The sequence below is a fragment of the Haliotis asinina genome, chromosome 4 (genome assembly GCF_037392515.1).
Source record: "Haliotis asinina isolate JCU_RB_2024 chromosome 4, JCU_Hal_asi_v2, whole genome shotgun sequence".
Lineage (NCBI taxonomy): Eukaryota > Metazoa > Mollusca > Gastropoda > Lepetellida > Haliotidae > Haliotis > Haliotis asinina.
The window spans coordinates 41,205,472-41,225,141 of record NC_090283.1 but is presented as its reverse complement, the minus strand read 5'-3'; the positions used below and the strand labels follow the sequence as shown (position 1 = coordinate 41,225,141).

Here is a 19,670-nt window from a genome sequence, read left to right as displayed (position 1 = left end):
GATACAGATGGTTATAATTTGTTATTGTTGATTTTTGGCATAACATGGTTTTTTTTATAATTCTCACCCAATAAAATGGTTGAAGTGGGAACCTGTGATTTCAAATCTGTGTTGAACCGTAGCAACTTTGCTGTCTGTGTATGAGGCTTGTTGGGAGGATAGACCCATCACAGACCACACACCCTCGTGTAGTTCTATTTCAAAAGGCTGAGTGAGCCATGTTAATTAATGATGTCATACTGCATGCATGGGTCCCTTCTCATCATGAGCACAAAATGATAACCTGACTTTGTTGCTCGTTTCTTGTTTTCTTTTTCCATACACCGGCAAATGGAGCGTACGTTGGGTACTTATGAGGTGAATGAGTGAGTTGAGTTTTACGCCGCACTCAGCAATATTCAGGTTATGTTGCGACGGTTTGAAAATAATCGAGTCTGTACCAGACAATCCAGTGATCAACAGCGTGAGCATCGATCTGCGCAATTGGGAACCGATGACGTGTCAACCAAGTAAGCGAGCCTGACCACCCGATCCCGTTAGTCGCCTCTTACGACAAGCGTAGTCGCCGTTTTATGGCAAGCATGGGTTGCTGAAGGCCTATTCTACCCCGGACCTTCACGAGTTGCTTACGAGGTGACATAAACTAGGGCCTACATAACCAAGTGCATGCACACGTGCAGCAATTGAGAACTGATGCTGGTGTATTATCTAGACAGCTGAGGTATGATTCCACTGCTTACTATGGATTCCTCACTCACGGCATACTGACGCGCTGCTGACTGGTGTTTGTTTTTCCCTGTTAATGCTGAGGACCAGACACGGAAGTAACAAGTACCATCTTTTAATGCCTTTGGAATGACGGAGCCATGAATCGAACAACCGAAATTCGGACCGAGAAAAGTGCCATCCCCATCGTATGCTTCGACGCTGAAGACCCGGGTTATATTTCCCACGTGGGCGCAATGTGTTAACCCCATTTCTGGTGACACCGGCAGGGATATTGCAATATTGTATTGTCAGCGTAAAGGAATACTCAGTCACTCGTACGCATCGAGGAAGCCTTTATCCGTCGGCTGAGATGACACGCACTCAATAATTCCAAAGATAAGCCAGTCCACGTGGACTGCTTAAACTCTCGACATTTATCTAATGCCCCTGTCATATTTATGTAATTGTGAATGGAATGAGAATATAATGAATATAATTCAGAAATGAATCTCAGATAAGTGAGTGTAGTTTTACGCCGCACTCGGCAACATTCCTGTCTTATGGCGGCGGTCTGTAAATAATCGAGCCTGGAGCAGACAATCCACTGACCAACGACATAAACATTAATCTGCACAATTAGAACAGATGACGTGTCAACCAAGTCAGCAAGCCTGACCACCCGATCCCGTTAGTCACCTCTTACGACAAGCATAGTCCCCTTTTATGGCGCCTCCGGGACCTTCACGGGTCGAATCTGAGACAAAAGTCTATTGGTATGACAACGTCAACACCACCTATATATTACCAGATCATTTTGCTGAATGCGTAGACGTCTGCATGTAATACTAATAGCGAAAACCATGGGTGTTGAAACACACCAGCGTAGTTTTGGTGTTTCATTTCACACAAGCCCAACGAATATTGAATTAGTTGCATCACGGTGTGTTCTGACATGTCATTTAAATTGCCCATTAAGCACAAAATAGTTGCATTTCTCTTATAGTATACATTACCTCACCACAATTAAGTTTTACATATGCCTGTCACATTTAGGGTGTTCCCATATTTTTGGTTTGTGGTATGTGTTGCTCATGTATCCATGTGCATTGCAAACTCAAAGAGCTTACGCATTATTCTCTGGTCAACGAGCACAGGCCACTCCCTGTGGAGAATTCAACCGGTCGTCCGTTAGATGCTCAAGTTTTAAATTCAGACAACCATCGTATGAAACCATGTCCCCAATTTACTTCTTGGTGGACTGGGGCATTCTTGAACTCATCTGGCTAAGGTGAGACCACATTGATGGTGCTCCGATGTGAGACGGGACTGAAGTTACAGACTCTTTCAGGACTGAAGCTGTCAAACACCGTGACTCATCCAAGGACTATCCACACCCAATGCTTATCTTCAACTGCTTGTGACCTGCACCTGAGCACTGCGCCATTCACCGCAACAAAAATGCAACTGCTTGAAGCAGACAACTACTTTACTACTGTATGTACACAATCTCGTAATATGAAAATATTCTTATCAACATGAACATTCTCCTTTGCCATAAGAACTAAACCTTGAACAGTTCAAGCTCAGGAATGTCCCAATCCGCAAACCGGCTAAATAACTGCACCTGATCAAGAGGAGAGATGATATTGATCAAGTAACAGGTGATTCTTTAAACTGAGAAGTAGGGTTATTTTATGTCCACCTTAACAGTTCGATTCCTGAGGAAGTTTATTCACCTTTCCAAATGTTCCGATATCTTGCAGAAGGTTTGACAGCCCTACCTGCACAAACACCAAGTCAGAGTCTGGAGACTTAGTTTCAGTCGGTTCTGTCTCCATTGGAGTTACAGCCTCCAAGACCTCATACTCTGGGTCATGGTAAAAGGACATGGCCTCATAGTAGTATTCCATGATCCGTGTTATCTGTTCTCTCAGAAGCATCACGTCCTCGTTAGATGTCTGACGGAATGCGCCGTAGTGGTAGTTCAGAAGTTGCTGTTGATGTCGTTGACGATCACTGACAGCTGTTCGGAGTTTCTCGAAGGTCTCACGGATCCTTTGCCTCTGCGCAATGGCTTTCCTTGAAGTCGGTTCCACTACTTTAACAGATGTGATCTTGGAATCAAGGCGGTTGGAGGTGCTCTTCAGACGCTCTTTCTCTTCGTCGTATGCATCGTCAAGGTCCTCAGTGTCATGTCCGGTATGTTCCTTCGTGTAGCAGTACAGGCAGATGAGCTTCCGGCATGATGTCTGGCGGCAGTAGAATACAACAGGGTAATCAGGGTGTGAAGAACATTTCTGTTTTGTCTCCCATTCTGCAAGTGGGTGAGAGGTGAGGTCTGCTAGGGTCACGGAAACATGGTTCTTGGTTGACTCCAACTGGGAGTGGTAACTTTCACACTGGTCACAAAGGAAGTGGTTGCATTCAAAACAGTAGACCTTTCCTCTGTTGCCATCCAGCTTGTTGGTGCATTGCAGCTTCTCGGGAGCGTGCTTCGCAGTGTGGAGGATGAGCTCATTGCGGTGGACGTAATCCACTGGAACTCCCTCCCGGCCGATCTGTTCAGTGGAACAGGTCTTGCAGGCGGTGTCGCGGAGGTCTCCGTGTTGTTCTAAACAGGGTTCACAGATGGCGTGCAGGCAGCGCAGTAGACGGGGGTCACGACGTTTCACGGCGTACTTTTTTTGGCAAATGGAACAGCCGAGCAGGTCGTCGTGGTTCATTCTGTGAAGCTGTAATGACAGAAGGTGCATGTTTAAAATTCCCACGTACTGGGAGAGTATGTCACATGTTAACAGTATGAACTGAGGAGCCTTTGCTTAATTTCTTATAGAGGGGACACCACAAATGGGCTGAACACATCCGATTCATGTTGGAAATCGAGACCGCGCATTTGTGTGGTGAGCGAAAGCTTTAACCGCTAGGTCAAATGGTTATATACACATAGTGTATGTTAGGTTACAGATAGGTATGTATACTGTGCAACACCATGATTCGTTCCATATTTAAAGATGATTTATTACACACGCCATACGTGGTTTTTTTTGTTCTTGAAGACGACTAGGCACAAATCGCCTGCGAGGGTGTAGTGACGTCACGCTGGACCCTAGTTATTATGTCCGTGTAGTTGCGGTTCACCGCACTCGCTGAGTTTGTTTGAGATTTACTGTACTCTGAAGAGTCAATTGTCATCACTATATATTACATCCATGTAAATACAGCGAAAATTCCCTATCTACTTGGTTATTTCTATGTAACACTACACAGCTTCTCATGAAAACCGCTAACTGTTCCCAGCGTATCATTTGCAAAGAACGAATTCATTGCGTTCTTTTGAAAAATACATTATCTACCAATGTATCATCACGATAACCCACCACACAGAATGAATGTTTCTTATTTTGCATGAAAATACCAGGTAATATATCCACGAATAACTACATGAATGCAGACAATCAATAGTTTCCCATATTCAACAACTGAACAATTGATCGATCCTTGCAACATTATGCAATTGCAATAGTTTTCTTGTAGGAGTGGGACTAAAAGCAGCTTACCTCAGAATGAATGGAGGGAATAAAATTTAGTGTCCTATACATGTAACTGGCTACCAGCTCTTCAAAAACTCGAACAATCGTTGATATCTCTTTCTTGGCAACGCTCCCTCTCATCAGTTGACCGATCAGAGTCTGAAGACAGTCACGCCATCTCTGGCCAGAACCAGCTTGCATTATGACTTGTTTTATGCTCTGCCGTAAATTCCGATACACTTGATCCCGATTTACCTGTGTGGTCCAATGGGAGTGAGGTAAATGTCAGCGTTTTGAATATTGGCATAAGTAAAATTTATGGTTATTGTCACAATAGCTTGACAACACGTGCAATGACAGATCAATGATTTGCATTGTCCAACGTCAGCGTGAATTGATGCTGTCGATGTGTCGATCAGTGATACCGTTATATTGCAACCGATAATTGGACGAATCTTTTATTGGGTCCTCGTGGAAACTATACATACCTTCAGCTAAGTGTCCAGGTGCATAGATATCGTAAAATGAATGCTTCAGGAAATTTTATCGTACCACGTATTGTTTGCAGGGATGTCACCGCATCCCCATTGCGTAGATCGATGTTCAGAGAGTTGTTCACTGGAATGGCCGGTACAGACACGATTATTTACACACCGCAGACCATATAGCTGGAATGATGCTGAGTGCGACGTAAAACTAAACTCACTCACTCACTCACTCACTCACTCACTCACTCACTCACTCACTCACTCACTCACTCACTCACTCACTCACTCACTCACTCACTCACTCACTCACTCACTCACTCACTCACGGGATGAACGATTGGCAGTGAACTGTGTGCATGCACACCACTGGGCTAACTGTGTATTGGTGGCTCCAACTTGAAGACTTTTTCTGAAGACATCACCCACCCTACCCCATCCCACCCATTTGAATAGATGTATTAGTATGACAAGATCAGTTCCACTTTGGTTTCCTGGGATCTGAGCATGACCTATCTCACCACCATTCCTTCTGGGCGCCTTCCAGGACAGCCCGTGGTTGCTAGGTAACGTATGCTTACCTAGAATCCCATGGACGTGTGTCTTCCATTGCATGCAGCATACTATAACATAACACCAGGGTAGCCTCTTTTTCCCTTTATTCACCGTAAAGCACTAACAATATCACAGAAGTTCATGGCTGGAACTGATCCATCGGCGTGGCCAGGCTATAAATATCGTCACAACCAACAGTTCTCAAAAGGAGTGCGCCAGAAACAAGTCATGTGTTTTATTGAATTACAACGTCTTCGAAACATGATACAACTATTGAAATTGTATTTAGGCTTAACATTTTTCCATTTTTTGTATTTGTTTACACGCTGCTATCATTGATCCATGAAGTTGTATTATAGCTCTCCAATCTGCAAACGCCTCCTCAATGAGAGAATATATTTCCCGTATCAAGATGTGATTTACAACACAAGATGGTTCTGTGTTGTATCACATCTTAAATTCAACTTGATTTGTCGTGGCTTATGCAATACATCGAAATAACAACGAAAAAGACTCACTTCAGTTTATCAACCAGCCCTGTGACGATATCTAGAGGCACAGTAGAAATATATCGCTATTCAAATCAATACTTATATCGAAGTTATAATAAAATCACGATTGCAGAATATGATGCAGCATTACTACCTCATATCTATGTTACATACATACTAGACCAGAAACATGACTTAAGCTGTAAATAGCCCAATTGCAACCAACAAACCCTATGGTATAGCAAATGTTACAGAAATATGTCTAAAAATGCAAAATCAACACACAGTCCCACTATCTACATATTCTGCAGAATGAGCCAGGCGATATTCCTGTCCATCTTCAAATTTGTGCCGCTCACAAATGATGTCTCCACATGCGACAGGTCAGTGTTGTAGACGCCAAACACAGGCCAGAGTGGGCGAGAGATCTTGATGTTCTCAGCAGTGAGAAGAACCTTCTCCTCCATACAGTCGATCACCAGAAGCCTCTTCTGCTTTTGCATGATGAGGAACCCGAACCGGAGTCGAGCCTTGGAGTCGGGCTGGTTTGGCAGGGTGTGTGGGTAGTGTGTGAGCTCCTGTCCTGCTCCCCAGGTTCTGCGGCACAGGCCGTCATGTTCTGGACATTTAGACAGTGAGACTCCCCAAGCATGGATCTGGTCCTCGGCCTTGTGGTGTAGATCTATGACGTCTCTATCTGCAACAGCTGCTTCAAAGATAAGGCTTCTTCCTTCGTGGACCTGCTTGATTTCGATGTCAGTCCAGAACTCCAGGTAGGACATCCCTGTGCCGTCCAGAGGACGAGTAGACAAAGCTCCTTTGTAGTTCTTGAATCTCCAGCTGGTGCTTGGTGATGGCATGTACGGAGGATCATTCACCAGTTTTCCATCTTGTGTGACGTGATTATCCTCGTATACGGTCCCCTTGTCAAACTCCATGTACACGCCTGAAAACGTACAGTTACAACTTAGGATCACGATATGCAAATTCATTCTAATTCAAACTGATTTTCATTTCTTCATGTGACGATGTGTCAGTTTGATAAGGCACAAGGACTTTTCCATTTGCCCAATATGATAAAAGGATCGAATCACAGTTAACCAGAGAATCAAACTCACCAGCAATGGGTTGGTGCACGGTCTTGAGGCATTGCTATGAACATGTCACATTAAGCTACTGAGTAAACACTCTTGTTTTTAGGTAATACATATTTGAGCATGTATTTATATACAATTAAAAAAAGTAGGAACCTGAACTTTGAAGTCTGGTAGAAAGAAAACCCATTGAAGAACGTTACAATGACATTCATCTTTTGTGTGCATCATCATTTCCCGTTATCACCACACGCAAACACAATGCATGGGAAGCACGTGCACAACGCGGGAGCCTCCTCCACGGGCATCTTGACGTTTTTTCAGGCTGGTCGATAAATCACTGTAGACCATTTTTTCGATAATTTTCTCGCATCTGTGCATGGTCAGTGTTTTCAGGGTCAAATCACACACTACTGACAGTAAAACTTTTCATGTCATACTCCAGTCACCTAACAAGGGGGATAACTGAAGGAACAGCTTTGCTTTGAATGAAATCCATGTGGTGATGCATTCTCAAAACATCCATTATTATTGCATCAATCCCTTATATCTCCTAATTTCGACAATCGTACATTGAAAGTACAGTTCCCTTGCTTTTTTGGAAGAGTATGAAATGTGTGGGCAGAGACGTTACTATATTTATTTCACGTACAGTGACCAATATTCCAAGGCAGGAGCTGCCTGAATATTATTCGGCTTATGCCTGGAATGAGCGGGAAGTTCCCAACTCAAGGCCAAGGAATACACGTCATACTCATACAAATACAGCAACAAGACAGAACATTCCTCTTAATACCAGAAGGGTTCTGGTCACACATTCTAACCTGTAACCTCCCGAGGAGGGACAAGCATGATTCAAATAAGCTTATCATGTTCAGTTAATCATTTCGCCAGTGTAGTTCATACCCGCATAATGATTTCACAAATTGCCATCACAAAGCAAGATCAACGGGACTTACACTTGATTAAGTGTTCATGTCGGAACAGCCCTGGAGAAACTGAGAGTATAGCATCACGATCAGAATCTGAAATTGAAAAACATGGATGTAATTGAGATACTACGACAGGCATTATTCAGTTAGAGTTTACCCATCAGAGTCACAACCCTCTACATAATGATATCTATAATGGTACAGCATATCAGATAAAACAAAACAAATAAAAACATAACATGCATTTTAGGACTAAAAGTGACCAGTAAATGTTACATACTGCTAAGACACATTGTCAACCAACAGTTACCCAGATCCTGCATATTTCAAAACAAATAAAGGAGAGATGATGCCCATAAACATGCTGAAAATAATCCGTTCCATATTTTACCTGGCTCTGGGGTAATGCTGAATATCATAGCATCTTTGGTGGCAGGTCCATCATCGTTCTCCCTCAGTTTCTGCTGGTGGGCGTGAACATAAACGGCAAGTGCGGACGATCCAGGAAACGTGTCAGCTTCATTGGGTGCCAGATGGTCTGCTGGCAGATCCTGTCGTGGAGTTGCACCATATTGATTTGGTGTGGATCGTTGTTGCGGGGCTTGATCTGGTATGATTTCATCCCTGCTTAGTGGCTTGCCAACTGGTTCATTTCCTTTATTTGTATATCCACTTTGAGGCGTGTTCCCTTGTGGATAGGTTACTGTACTAGCATTAGGTGTATCTCTGGTTTGTGAGTCATGTGAGTTTCCCCTTGCGTCGTGTCTTCCGTCATCCGGAGTTCGGTACAGGGGGTCTGCTTGTCTGCTTTGTGGGTCATGTGAGTTTCTCCTTGCGTCGTGTCCTCCGTCATCCGGAGTTCGGTGCAGGGGATCTGCTTGTCTGCTTTGTGGGTCATGTGAGTTTCTCCTTGCGTCGTGTCTTCCGTCATCTGGAGTTCGGTACAGGGGGTCTGCTTGTCTGCTTTGTGGGTCATGTGAGTTTCTCCTTGCGTCGTGTCTTCCGTCATCTGGAGTTCGGTACAGGGGGTCTGCTTGTCTGCTTTGTGGGTCATGTGAGTTTCTCCTTGCGTCGTGTCCTCCGTCATCCGGAATCCGTCTGCTTTGTGCATCATGAGGTTGTCCTCTGGTATCATATCTTCTGTCATCCTGATTCTCGTACATGGGGTCGCCGTGTCTGGTTCTTGGGTCATACCGGTTTTCTACAGGGTCATACTTTCTGTCAGCTGGAGTCTGGTAAATGGGGCTGGTGTCTCCAGTCCGTGGGTCATATGCATTCGATCTTTGACGTCTGTCATCTGGACTTTGAGTGGAATCATTTCGTTGGTATGGGTACACTTCCTGGCTTCGTCTGTCTGGACCTGATAGACGGTCTCTACTGTACAGATCAGGGGGAGGAAATCCTTCAGAACTATTTCCCACTGGATAGCCATTACAGCCAACATCTCTGCTACCTCGCCTAGGGGCAGCTGAAACAGGCTGGACATTTCGGTTTGACAGTGCATTAGGAGGCATGGAACTGTAGTCCCTTCCGGCATTATCTGGAGGCATTGATGCTCTACGCACTGGAGGCATGGACTGGAGAGACGATCGCCGCTGCTCCAAAATGATATCATTCTCGGACAGTTCATGCTCTTTTGGAAATGTTTTCTCCTTTACTGCTGCATCAACATCCTTTTCATTGAATATTTTTCCGAATTTGTCGATTTCTTCAATAAGGTCAGTTAGGCCATCATCCCGAAACATGACATTACTCGGAGGAGCTGGATCAGCAATCTCTTGACTTAACAGCTCATCTGCTCGTGTGTGAATCATCCCTGTCAAACTTAGCAGCTCGGGTTTCGTTGTGTAGACCAACGTCTTGTCACAGTAAGACTTTGTGTTCTCAAGATGAGCCAGTAAAGAACCGAGGTCCACGTCACCCTTTCCAGAATGTGGGGAATTGTCATCAACAGCTGCCAGCAGTTGTTCTTCTCGCTGGTCGATGGCTGCATACAGCGACTCAAAGACCCTGTCCATATCATTTCGCAAGCCTTCTTCTTCATAAGGCGTAGGTTCCTGGGACTCAAGTTCTCTCAGTTGGCTGTTGATCCTGTCCAGGAGTGGGAGCAGACTCTGGCACACGTGACATGGGAGACACCCATCTCCCTGTCTCGTGTCAACTGGCATTGTGTGCCAACGGTATAGTCTCCTGAAACCAAAGAATATACACATGAAATATCATGAATGCATGCAAATGTTTTACATAAACAGTATTACACTTCCAAATTAATTCATTGCCTTCATAACTTCTAGATGTGGTCTTTTATCAAATCGCAAGTGTTCATCTTCCATATTTTGATCTTTCTTCTCTATGATGGAGTGATTAAAGTGTATAACTATACGTAATCTGAGTATAATACGTTAATCACGTCAAAGCATATACAAATTATAAAACAACCCTTCTATGTTGTTGACTGACAGAGGAATTTTTTTGCGAAACCTGAAATATTTTACGATATTCATAGTAGGGTATGAGTAGGTTAGTTATGTGCTGTTGATGATTATATTCTTATCGCTGACTATTGTCACCTGTCACTGAATATAAAACCAAATACATATAATATTCACATTTATTGTCATTGTCACAATTACATACGACATACACATTCACAGTCATTGTCACAATTACATAGGACATACACATTCATTCTCATTGTCACAATTACATAGGACATACACATTCATTGTCATTGTCACAATTACATACGACATACACATTCACCGTCATTGTCACAATTACATACGACATACACATTCACCGTCATTGTCACAATTACATACGACATACACATTCATTGTCATTGTCACAATTACATACGACATACACATTCATTGTCATTGTCACAATTACATACGACATACACATTCATTGTCATTGTCACAATTACATACGACATACACATTCATTGTCATTGTCACAATTACATACGACATACACATTCATTGTCATTGTCACAATTACATACGACATACACATTCACTGTCACTGTCACAATTACATACGACATACACATTCATTGTCATTGTCACAATTACATACGACATACACATTCACAGTCATTGTCACAATTACATACGACATACACATTCATTGTCATTGTCACAATTACATAGGACATACACATTCACTGTCATTGTCACAATTACATACGACATACACATTCACCGTCATTGTCACAATTACATACGACATACACATTCACAGTCATTGTCACAATTACATACGACATACACATTCACCGTCATTGTCACAATCTTGGTACAATTGAGTTCTGCATTCGTGTTTTGCGATTTATCTAGATCATACCTAAACAGATGTTTTGTTTCGTTGTCCAGTTGCATGCCATCTTCATGGTAATCGATGATTTTTGTAGAAATATTGTACTTTATACGGATATTTCCTTGAATTGACTATATTATTTGTACCGTTCGTTTATACTGTAGGATCAAACTCAACTGTATTAATTACTGCACTGCGTTTTGGGCTTTACAGAAACAACCAGCATTACCTGGAGTGTAAAGGTCTTGTGTGTACAGGTGTGATCATATTTTGTGTGTTCCCTCTCGCTCTGTCTGATGGCGAATCAAACAAAATCGGATTCTGTTCCGGTCCATCATTTGACCACAACCGTGATACACTGTAGTGAGGAGAAAACATGCTGACAGCAAATGGATCACTGATTGTTCTGTTTGACCATTCACTACCCGGACTGGCCTTACGAACGTCATCCCTGGGCTTACTGATACAAAGTGATGTTTCTCCATACACGGGCATACCACCATCACCCAAGGGCTGCGAGTCCACATGCCTAGCTGATGGGTCCACTGATGTTTGACTCGACCATTCACTGCTCGGCAGACTCGTATCAACACCATCGGTATTTCTGCGTGCTTTGATCTGCAGAGAGGTTTCTGCATGTATTGGTATTCCACCATCTTCATCACGCGATGATTTCAGATGTGCAGCTGGATGATCACTCTTTGTTGGGTTCGACCATTCACTGCTCGGCAGACTCGTATCAACACCATCGGTATTTCTGCGTGCTTTGATCTGCAGAGAGGTTTCTGCATGTATTGGCATTCCACCATCTTCATCACGCGATGATTTTAGATGTGCAGCTGGATGATCACTCTTTGTAGGGTTCGACCATTCGCTTACTGGTAGACTCGTATCAACGCCATCTGTATTTCTGTGTGTCTGGATCTGCAGAGAAGTTTCTTCATAAACTGGCATCGCAGGGTCATCAGTGTGCCCAGAATGCACGTATGGTGGGGCACTGGCCCTTGTATTACACCATTCACTGCATTGGGAATCTTCATCAACGACCTGAGTGTATGTCGGTGTATTCGTAATACAGGTCACTGGACTCTGCACAGATAATTCGTCATATATGGACACTCCACCATTGTTACCTCTTTGGGACTCGATGCAGTCAGCGTCAGGCACACTCATCGTCTGACTGGTCCATTCACTGATTTGGGCATCTTCATCAACGACCTGCGGATTTGGAGGTACATTTGCCCTGCCTATCAGAGGACTCTGCAGACATATTTCATCATGTAAGGGCATTCCTCCATCTTTATATCCTTGAGTCTCTGTACCCTCAACAATAGGCACACTGGCGGTCTTGCTGGACCATTCAATGCTTTGGGCATCTTCATCAACGACCTGCGGATTTGGAGGTACATTTACCCTGCCTATCAGAGGACTCTGCGGACATAATTCATCATGTAAGGGCATTCCTCCATCTTTATATCCTTGAGTCTCTGTGCACACACGGGCGGTCTTGTTGAACCGTTCACTGCTGTGGATATCGTTATCCATATCGTCAGTATCGAAATGTGTGTCCACAACATTCAGTGGACTATGTAGGCAAGACTTCTTTTCCTGTTGGACACTTTCCTCTTCAACGGGCACAGGCTGCGCAACAGATTGGTTAGGATCATTAATTGCCTCATCTATCACAATTATTGGTATTGCACCAAAGGTATTCCTGCCTCCACAGATGAACGCACGCCGACCATTGCTGAGGAAGGTTTCCTTGTGGTCAATACAAAATAGAGACATCTCTGTAAAACTGACAGGCAAATCTGATGGTAACCTTCCAAAGTTGATTTCCTCATAAACTGGCATCGCAGGGTCATCAGTGTGCCCAGAATGCACGTATGGTGGGGCACTGGCCCTTGTTTTACACCATTCACTGCTTTGGGAATCTTCATCAACGACCTGAGCGTATGTCGGTGTATTCGTCCTACAGGTCACTGGACTCTGCACAGATAATTCGTCATATATGGACACTCCACCATTTTTACCTCCTTGGGACTCGATGCAGTCAGTGTCAGGCACAATCATCGCCTGACTGGACCATTCACCACTTTGGGCATCTTCATCAACGACCTGCGGATTTGGAGGTACATTTACTCTGCCTATCAGAGGACTCTGCGGACATAATGCATCATGTAAGGGCATTCCTCCATCTTTATATCCTTGAGTCTCTGTGCACACACGGGCGGTCTTGTTGAACCGTTCACTGCTGTGGATATCGTTATCCTTATCGTCAGTATCGAAATGTGTGTCCACAACATTCAGTGGACTATGTAGGCAAGACTTCTTTTCCTGTTGGACACTTTCCTCTTCAACAGGCACAGGCTGCTCGACAGACTGGTTAGGATCATTAATTGCCTCATCTATCACAATTATTGGTATTGCACCAAAGGTATTCCTGCCTCCACAGATGAACGCACGCCGACCATTGCTGAGGAAGGTTTCCTTGTGGTCAATACAAAATAGAGACATCTCTGTAAAACTGACAGGCAAACCTGATGGTAATCTCCCAAAGTTGATTTCTTGGTATCTATTTAACTTTGCCGGTTCTATGATACCTTCGGACAGAGGAGAGTAAGTCTCATTTGTGCTAAAGTCGTTATTGATAATGGTATTTGAGTTAGATCTGCATTGCTGTTGTTGTCGTGCTAATGGTGTTTCTTCTATGTATACCTGTTCACCAGCTGGCGATACTGAATAGTTAGTCGATGGAGCAATTGTGCTGCTTATGACAGGGCTTTCCTTTGTTGTTGTGAGATGTGGATGTGATACGTCCGAGGGTATTGATTTATAGGATAGGTCAGTGTAAGTGCACCTGTCTTCTCCTGCATGAAACTGCTCGTTTAGATACCTGTCGTCTTCTTTAAACAAAATTCTTGGGTAATTGTCTTCAATTGTTGAAATGCCTGGGGCAGTGGATGCTGGAGATTCCTTGCTCTTTAGTATCAGTCCATCATCCCTAAAGGGAACTCTTTTTTGTCCTTGTATCTGTTTATCCAATGATGCAAATCTCCCTAAGAGTTGTCCTCGGTCAACCTTTATTACTGACACTTGGCTGCTTTCTGGTAACTGCATGTATTCAGCTAACAGGTCATCGTCTGATCTGTGGGCAACCCAGTGTGAGTCATCACGACCCTGTATTTCCATTACCTTGTGCTGCTGTTCTTGACGACCTGGCTGAAATATTGAATGTGTTTGGCCTTGGAATTGATTATCACATTGTGGTGGGTCTACAAAGGAAGGTTGATCTACAGGTCTTTGGTCCGCCGGATTCCTCAAAACGTTTCCAGATGCGTTTGCAATGGTTACTGTATCAGTTTGGTCTTGGCTATTTTCGCAATCCAGTTGTTTACTAGCATCTACTCCAAGTGTCTTTATGTCATCTACGTTCTTGCCAACCTTCAACTCTTCTATTCCTTGATGATGATGCGCATTTTCTTGGGGTTCCAAATTAGGGCCATGTATGTATTTATGTCCCTTAATGGCTAGTGTGTCTGGTTGTTCTTGATTAATTAAATGTAGCGTTACTTGCTCTGCTCCTTGAACATATATATATTTGTTTTGTGAACCATGTGTATGACTGTTATCAGTGACTGGCGTGTCAGGTTCATCGGACAGAACTTGGATAGGTGTAGCGCTTTCTAGATTCCTGGAAGTTGTCACAACATGTAATTCATCTTGTTGGTTGTGTGTATCCGGTGACGTTTCAGCGCTTGGTCGATACATGAGGTCATCAGTGTCCAACCCTACTCCATCATTTCGGTCATCTGGATTTTTCTGATTTGCTTGTAGGTAGGTATGTCCACTAGGCAGATCAACTGCTGGAATTTTGGAACAGTGTGCTTGATCAGTGGGTCTGGATATTTGCTTGACAATTTGTGTGCTTAATTGCTCTGGTCGTTGCTTTTGCACAGTTACTTTGATGTCTTTTATGGTGGCTTCACTAACCTCACTTGGCAATTGTCTGTATCCACTCACTGCATCATGTGATGGTCCGGCGACTTTTATGGTGGCTTCACTAACCTCTTCTGGCAATTGTCTGTATCCACTCACTGCATCAAGTGATGGCCTGGAGTCGTTTATGGTGGCTTCACTAACCTCTTCTGGTGATTGCTTGTATCCACTCAGTGCATCATGTGATGATCTGGAGCTTTTTCTGGTGATTTCACTAACCTCTTCTGGCAATTTTCTGTATCCATTCACTGCATCATGTGATGGCCTGGAATCTTTTATGGTGGCTTCACTAACCTCTTCTGATAATTGTCCGTATCCAGTGATTTCGTAATGTGACGGCTTGTCGTTTTTTATGGTAATTTCACTAACCTCTTCTGGCAGTTGTCTGTATCCACTCAGTGCATCATGTGATGGCCTGAAGTCCTTTATGGTGGCTCCACTAAGCTCTTCTGGTAACTGTCTGTATCCACTGACTTTATCATTTGATGGCTTGTTGTCTTTCATGGTGATTTCACTAACCTCTTCCGTCAATTGTCTATATCCACTCACTGCATCATGTGATGGTCTGAAGACGTTTATGGTGGCTTCACTAACCTCTTCTGGCAATTGTCTGTATCCACTCAGTGCATCATGTGATGGCCTGGAGTCTTTTATGGTGGCTTCACTAACATCTCCTGGTAATTGTCTGTATCCACTCACTGCATCAAGTGATGGCCTGGAGTCTTTTATGGTGATTTCACAAACCTCTTCCGGCAATTGTCTATATCCACACACTGCATCATGTGATGGCCTGGAGTCTTTTATGATGGCTTCACTAACCTCTTCTGGTAATTGTCTGTATCCACTCACTGCATCAAGTGGCGGCCTGGAGTCTTTTATGATGGCTTCACTAACCTCTTCTGGTAATTGTCTGTATCCACTCACTGCATCAAGTGGCGGCCTGGAGTCTTTTATGATGGCTTCACTAACCTCTCCCGGCAATCCTGTATATCCACCATCTGTGTCATCAGATGATCTTATTTCTATATGTGTTGTTTCACTATCCAAAGTCTGCGTGTATACAGGCTTTGTAATATCAGGATCGGTTGGGCCTTTGTTAGTCATTGGAGGCCTTTGTAGTCCTTGCTTCCAGGGAGCCACTTGTGTGGTTGCTGTTTTTGTGAATGTCTTGTCATCGGGTCTGAATATTTTCTTGCCTCCGTCCGACTCATCACTGTAGGATAGGTCATCACATGTCACTGTCTCGTTATCTGATCCATGTAACTGACTGTACCGACAAGGAAATGTCTGATAAGTACTGGGGATGCTTCCTTTAATGAATCTTGTGTTATGATATTCACGAACTGGTCTACCCACATTTGTCTCTAGTAACTTCTCAGAAATAATGTTAGGTGCTTTCCGCTCTGGGCTGAATGCAAGCGCACTTTCCTCTTGTATTATGCCACCTCTCCCTGGTATTATAGCGTCTGGATGTCGGTCCTGCGTTTCATGGTACAATGGCTCAGTGCTTTTCAGTGTCACGTTTCCTCCATCTGCAATATCTCCCCAATCCCGTGTCACGTTGTCAACCGAAAACACATGACTTTCAACAGGTTCTCCATCAGCCTCATGAAGGCTAGCAGTCCTGAATATCTTGTAAGGTATCTGTTTCTCAAGACTCCGATGTCGTGGAAGAGGTTTTCTCAAAATATATTGTCCGTTCTCTAGGTCCCTTTCTGGAACGTCTTGCTGACGACGTGTTATTGTCACATGTTCCGGTCCATCAATCCGCCCCTCCTTGCTGAATCCTGTATGTCCGGGTAGTCCTCCATCATCAACAGCAGGTGACTTATTTACCACACTAGTTTCATGAGGTATATATGCGTTGTTAGACTGCAGTGTATTGTGTATTCCTCGATCCATACTCAGCGTCACCTCTGCAGGACCTTTCCTAACACGTGTTTTGGTCCATGTTTCTCTGTTCGATGGTACTGGACCAAGTTGGATGTCCTCTGTAAATGACTGATCGTCAATACCGTGTCTTTGTGTGATGTGGGTGCCAGCTATATAAGGTACATGTTGCAATACCCTATCTTCAGAAGCTGATCTTGACAATGACTTGCCTCTGTATAACTTACTTCTATTCTGGGGACTCGGTTCAACGATGGCCATTGCGTCTGTCCTGGAATCAGTACTAAACTGCCTGATAATTACAGACCGCCCATGTGTGCTCTCGCTGTCAGATGCGTCAGACTCAGAGTCAATCGACACGGATGTATCTAAGTACAAAGCTCCACAAGAAGCGCATGTTTCAGAATGCTGTCGTTTCAAGTGATGCCTTTGCTCTTTGTCGCCATCACCTCCAAGAGTTGCCCTCTGTACGTTATCAACGCTGGCTGTTTCCAGATAAGAGTCATTGTACCCTGTGGAACCTTCCGGAAGGTGTTTATTCCCTTGCCTGCGGGAAGCATAAACCGATGGCGCACCTGCATAGGACTTTTCAAAAACAGTTTGTCTAACCCCCGTACCATCAGGTTGTATCCACACTAACTGATATGTGTTATACTCAGGCTCTCCAGTCGCCTTCTCAAGTAATGCTTCCTCCTCAGCATTCTCCATTGTTATCCGGCTGAGGTCGTCGATGTCTCAATCCATTGAGTCTGGAGGTGACAGATGGCTTCTCTGCCGTGGCCTGTGTGTTTGAAATACGACTGACCGTTCACCTTCGTGGCTTTCGTATAAAAACTCTTACATTTGCGAGACCCAAGTTATTGAAGATCTGTGAACTTTATACTATGATTCACAGACACTTTCTGCTATGCATACCTTGTATCGCAATTTCCGAACGCCACGTGTTTGTCTGTAGCGAGCCATATAGGCATTGTCCTGAAAACTTGACAAGCTTATGTGCAGTTTGATATATGGAATAATAATTGATTACTACTTATATGTGTGAAAACTAACTAATCCACTACCACTTATGTGGCGATATAATGTTCGGGTTTTATTAGCAGGAATAGATTTGACCTGACCATTCCATTATGTCCACAAGCATAACTTCCATGTCAGTACTTATATCTTGACAAACTCTTGATTTTATTTACAGGTCGTGAGGCTTTCAAACAATAAATGTCATCCAGTGGCTTTGGCGACGTATTTGGCTGAATTCCCGTTATCTTGTTGATGGTACATTTATCACCAATACATGTCAAGCACTATTTCATTGCTTCCAACATATGCCTTTTGAACACTTATCACATCGACAAGATAATAATAGCGCCCTGCGTGATGTATGTTTATCTATTCACAGTGTCGTGTGTTGCACTTGTAGTTAGATAAAACTTGTGTCTTTATACAATACCGAACCTATGATAATCACCAGGGTTAATCTGAGATTCGAACACAGGATCTGGATCGTTCATGTTCCAATACTAGCTCTGATCGATATACATTTCATTTTCTAAGCAATAACATAAAACTGTTTATTAAATCCCGTAGAGATATTGAATTAATGGATTTGCCCTTTTATATACGTTTACATAGGTGTGCGTTTACTAACATTAGCAGATCTGATTATAGCTCTCTGAGATGTTACATTACAGTAGGGAAAATGTTGATGGAAGTTGGACGAATTCTGGATCTTCTTTCTTATAGTGAGTGAGTTACGTATTACGCAGCACTGGGCAAAATTCCAGCTATATAGCGGCGGTAAATGATCGAGTCTGGAACAGACAATCCAGAATCCAGCATCGTTCTGATCAATTGGGAACCGATGACATGTGTCAGCAAAGTCAGCGAGCCTAACCACCCGATCCCGTTACTCACTCGCCTCTTAGGACAAGCATAGTCGTCTGTTGTGGCAAGCATTGGCTGCTGAAGACCTATACTATCTCGGATCGCGACGGGTCTTAGAAATGAGCAAGGCAAATACATCGGTGTGTATTGAAAGTTGGCTATTGTTGACACTGTGTATAAATGGATAAAAGTAAACTAAGTCTAGAGGGAAGAAATCGAAGATATTTATTACGTTATAAACATGTTATAACGGTGCCCTATTAAGGATCATTGTTGGGGCAATGGGCACAGATGGGGCAGTGGAGTAGTCACTGAACGGGTCCGGCCATATGTCGTGGTTATAAGTCTGCCATGGATGAACGATCCGCCTTGGACTATCACCCCATACAAACCTTACGGGCAAAGACATGTATCATTGTAAACCAAAAGTCATTTTGTTCTGTAATCTGATTGGTTGAAAAACATTATCAAATGGTATTAGATTCCCGGAAACTGCAAGACTATTCACTTAAGGATTGACTGTGTATTTCTTTCGTTGCATTGAAGTATGAAACTAAAAACCAATGTGCAAACTGTATGAATCCGCGGAGCAGTCAATTCTTATAATTAAACTCAACAACAAATAATATAGGCTTTCAACAATATTTCTTTAAACATAATCATATTCATCGAAACAGGTATTTTTGTTACCTCCGAGTAACAATTTCGGTGTAAGAATTCGGTAATGGCATGACATGACTAAGGTGACTCCTTTACATAAAATGACACGCCTACCAAACCA

General features: G+C 43.4%; 1 protein-coding gene across 1 annotated transcript; it reads right to left on the bottom strand.

The window, feature by feature from the left end:
• Positions 1-2,411: 2,411 nt before the first annotated feature.
• Positions 2,412-4,307, bottom strand: LOC137281544 (transcription intermediary factor 1-beta-like). Its single transcript, XM_067812843.1, has 2 exons — positions 4,266-4,307; positions 2,412-3,440 (listed from the first exon to the last, which is right to left on the bottom strand). Exons 1-2 carry the CDS (start codon positions 4,305-4,307, stop codon positions 2,412-2,414), a joined length of 1,071 nt encoding a protein of 356 aa, XP_067668944.1.
• Positions 4,308-19,670: the final 15,363 nt, after the last annotated feature.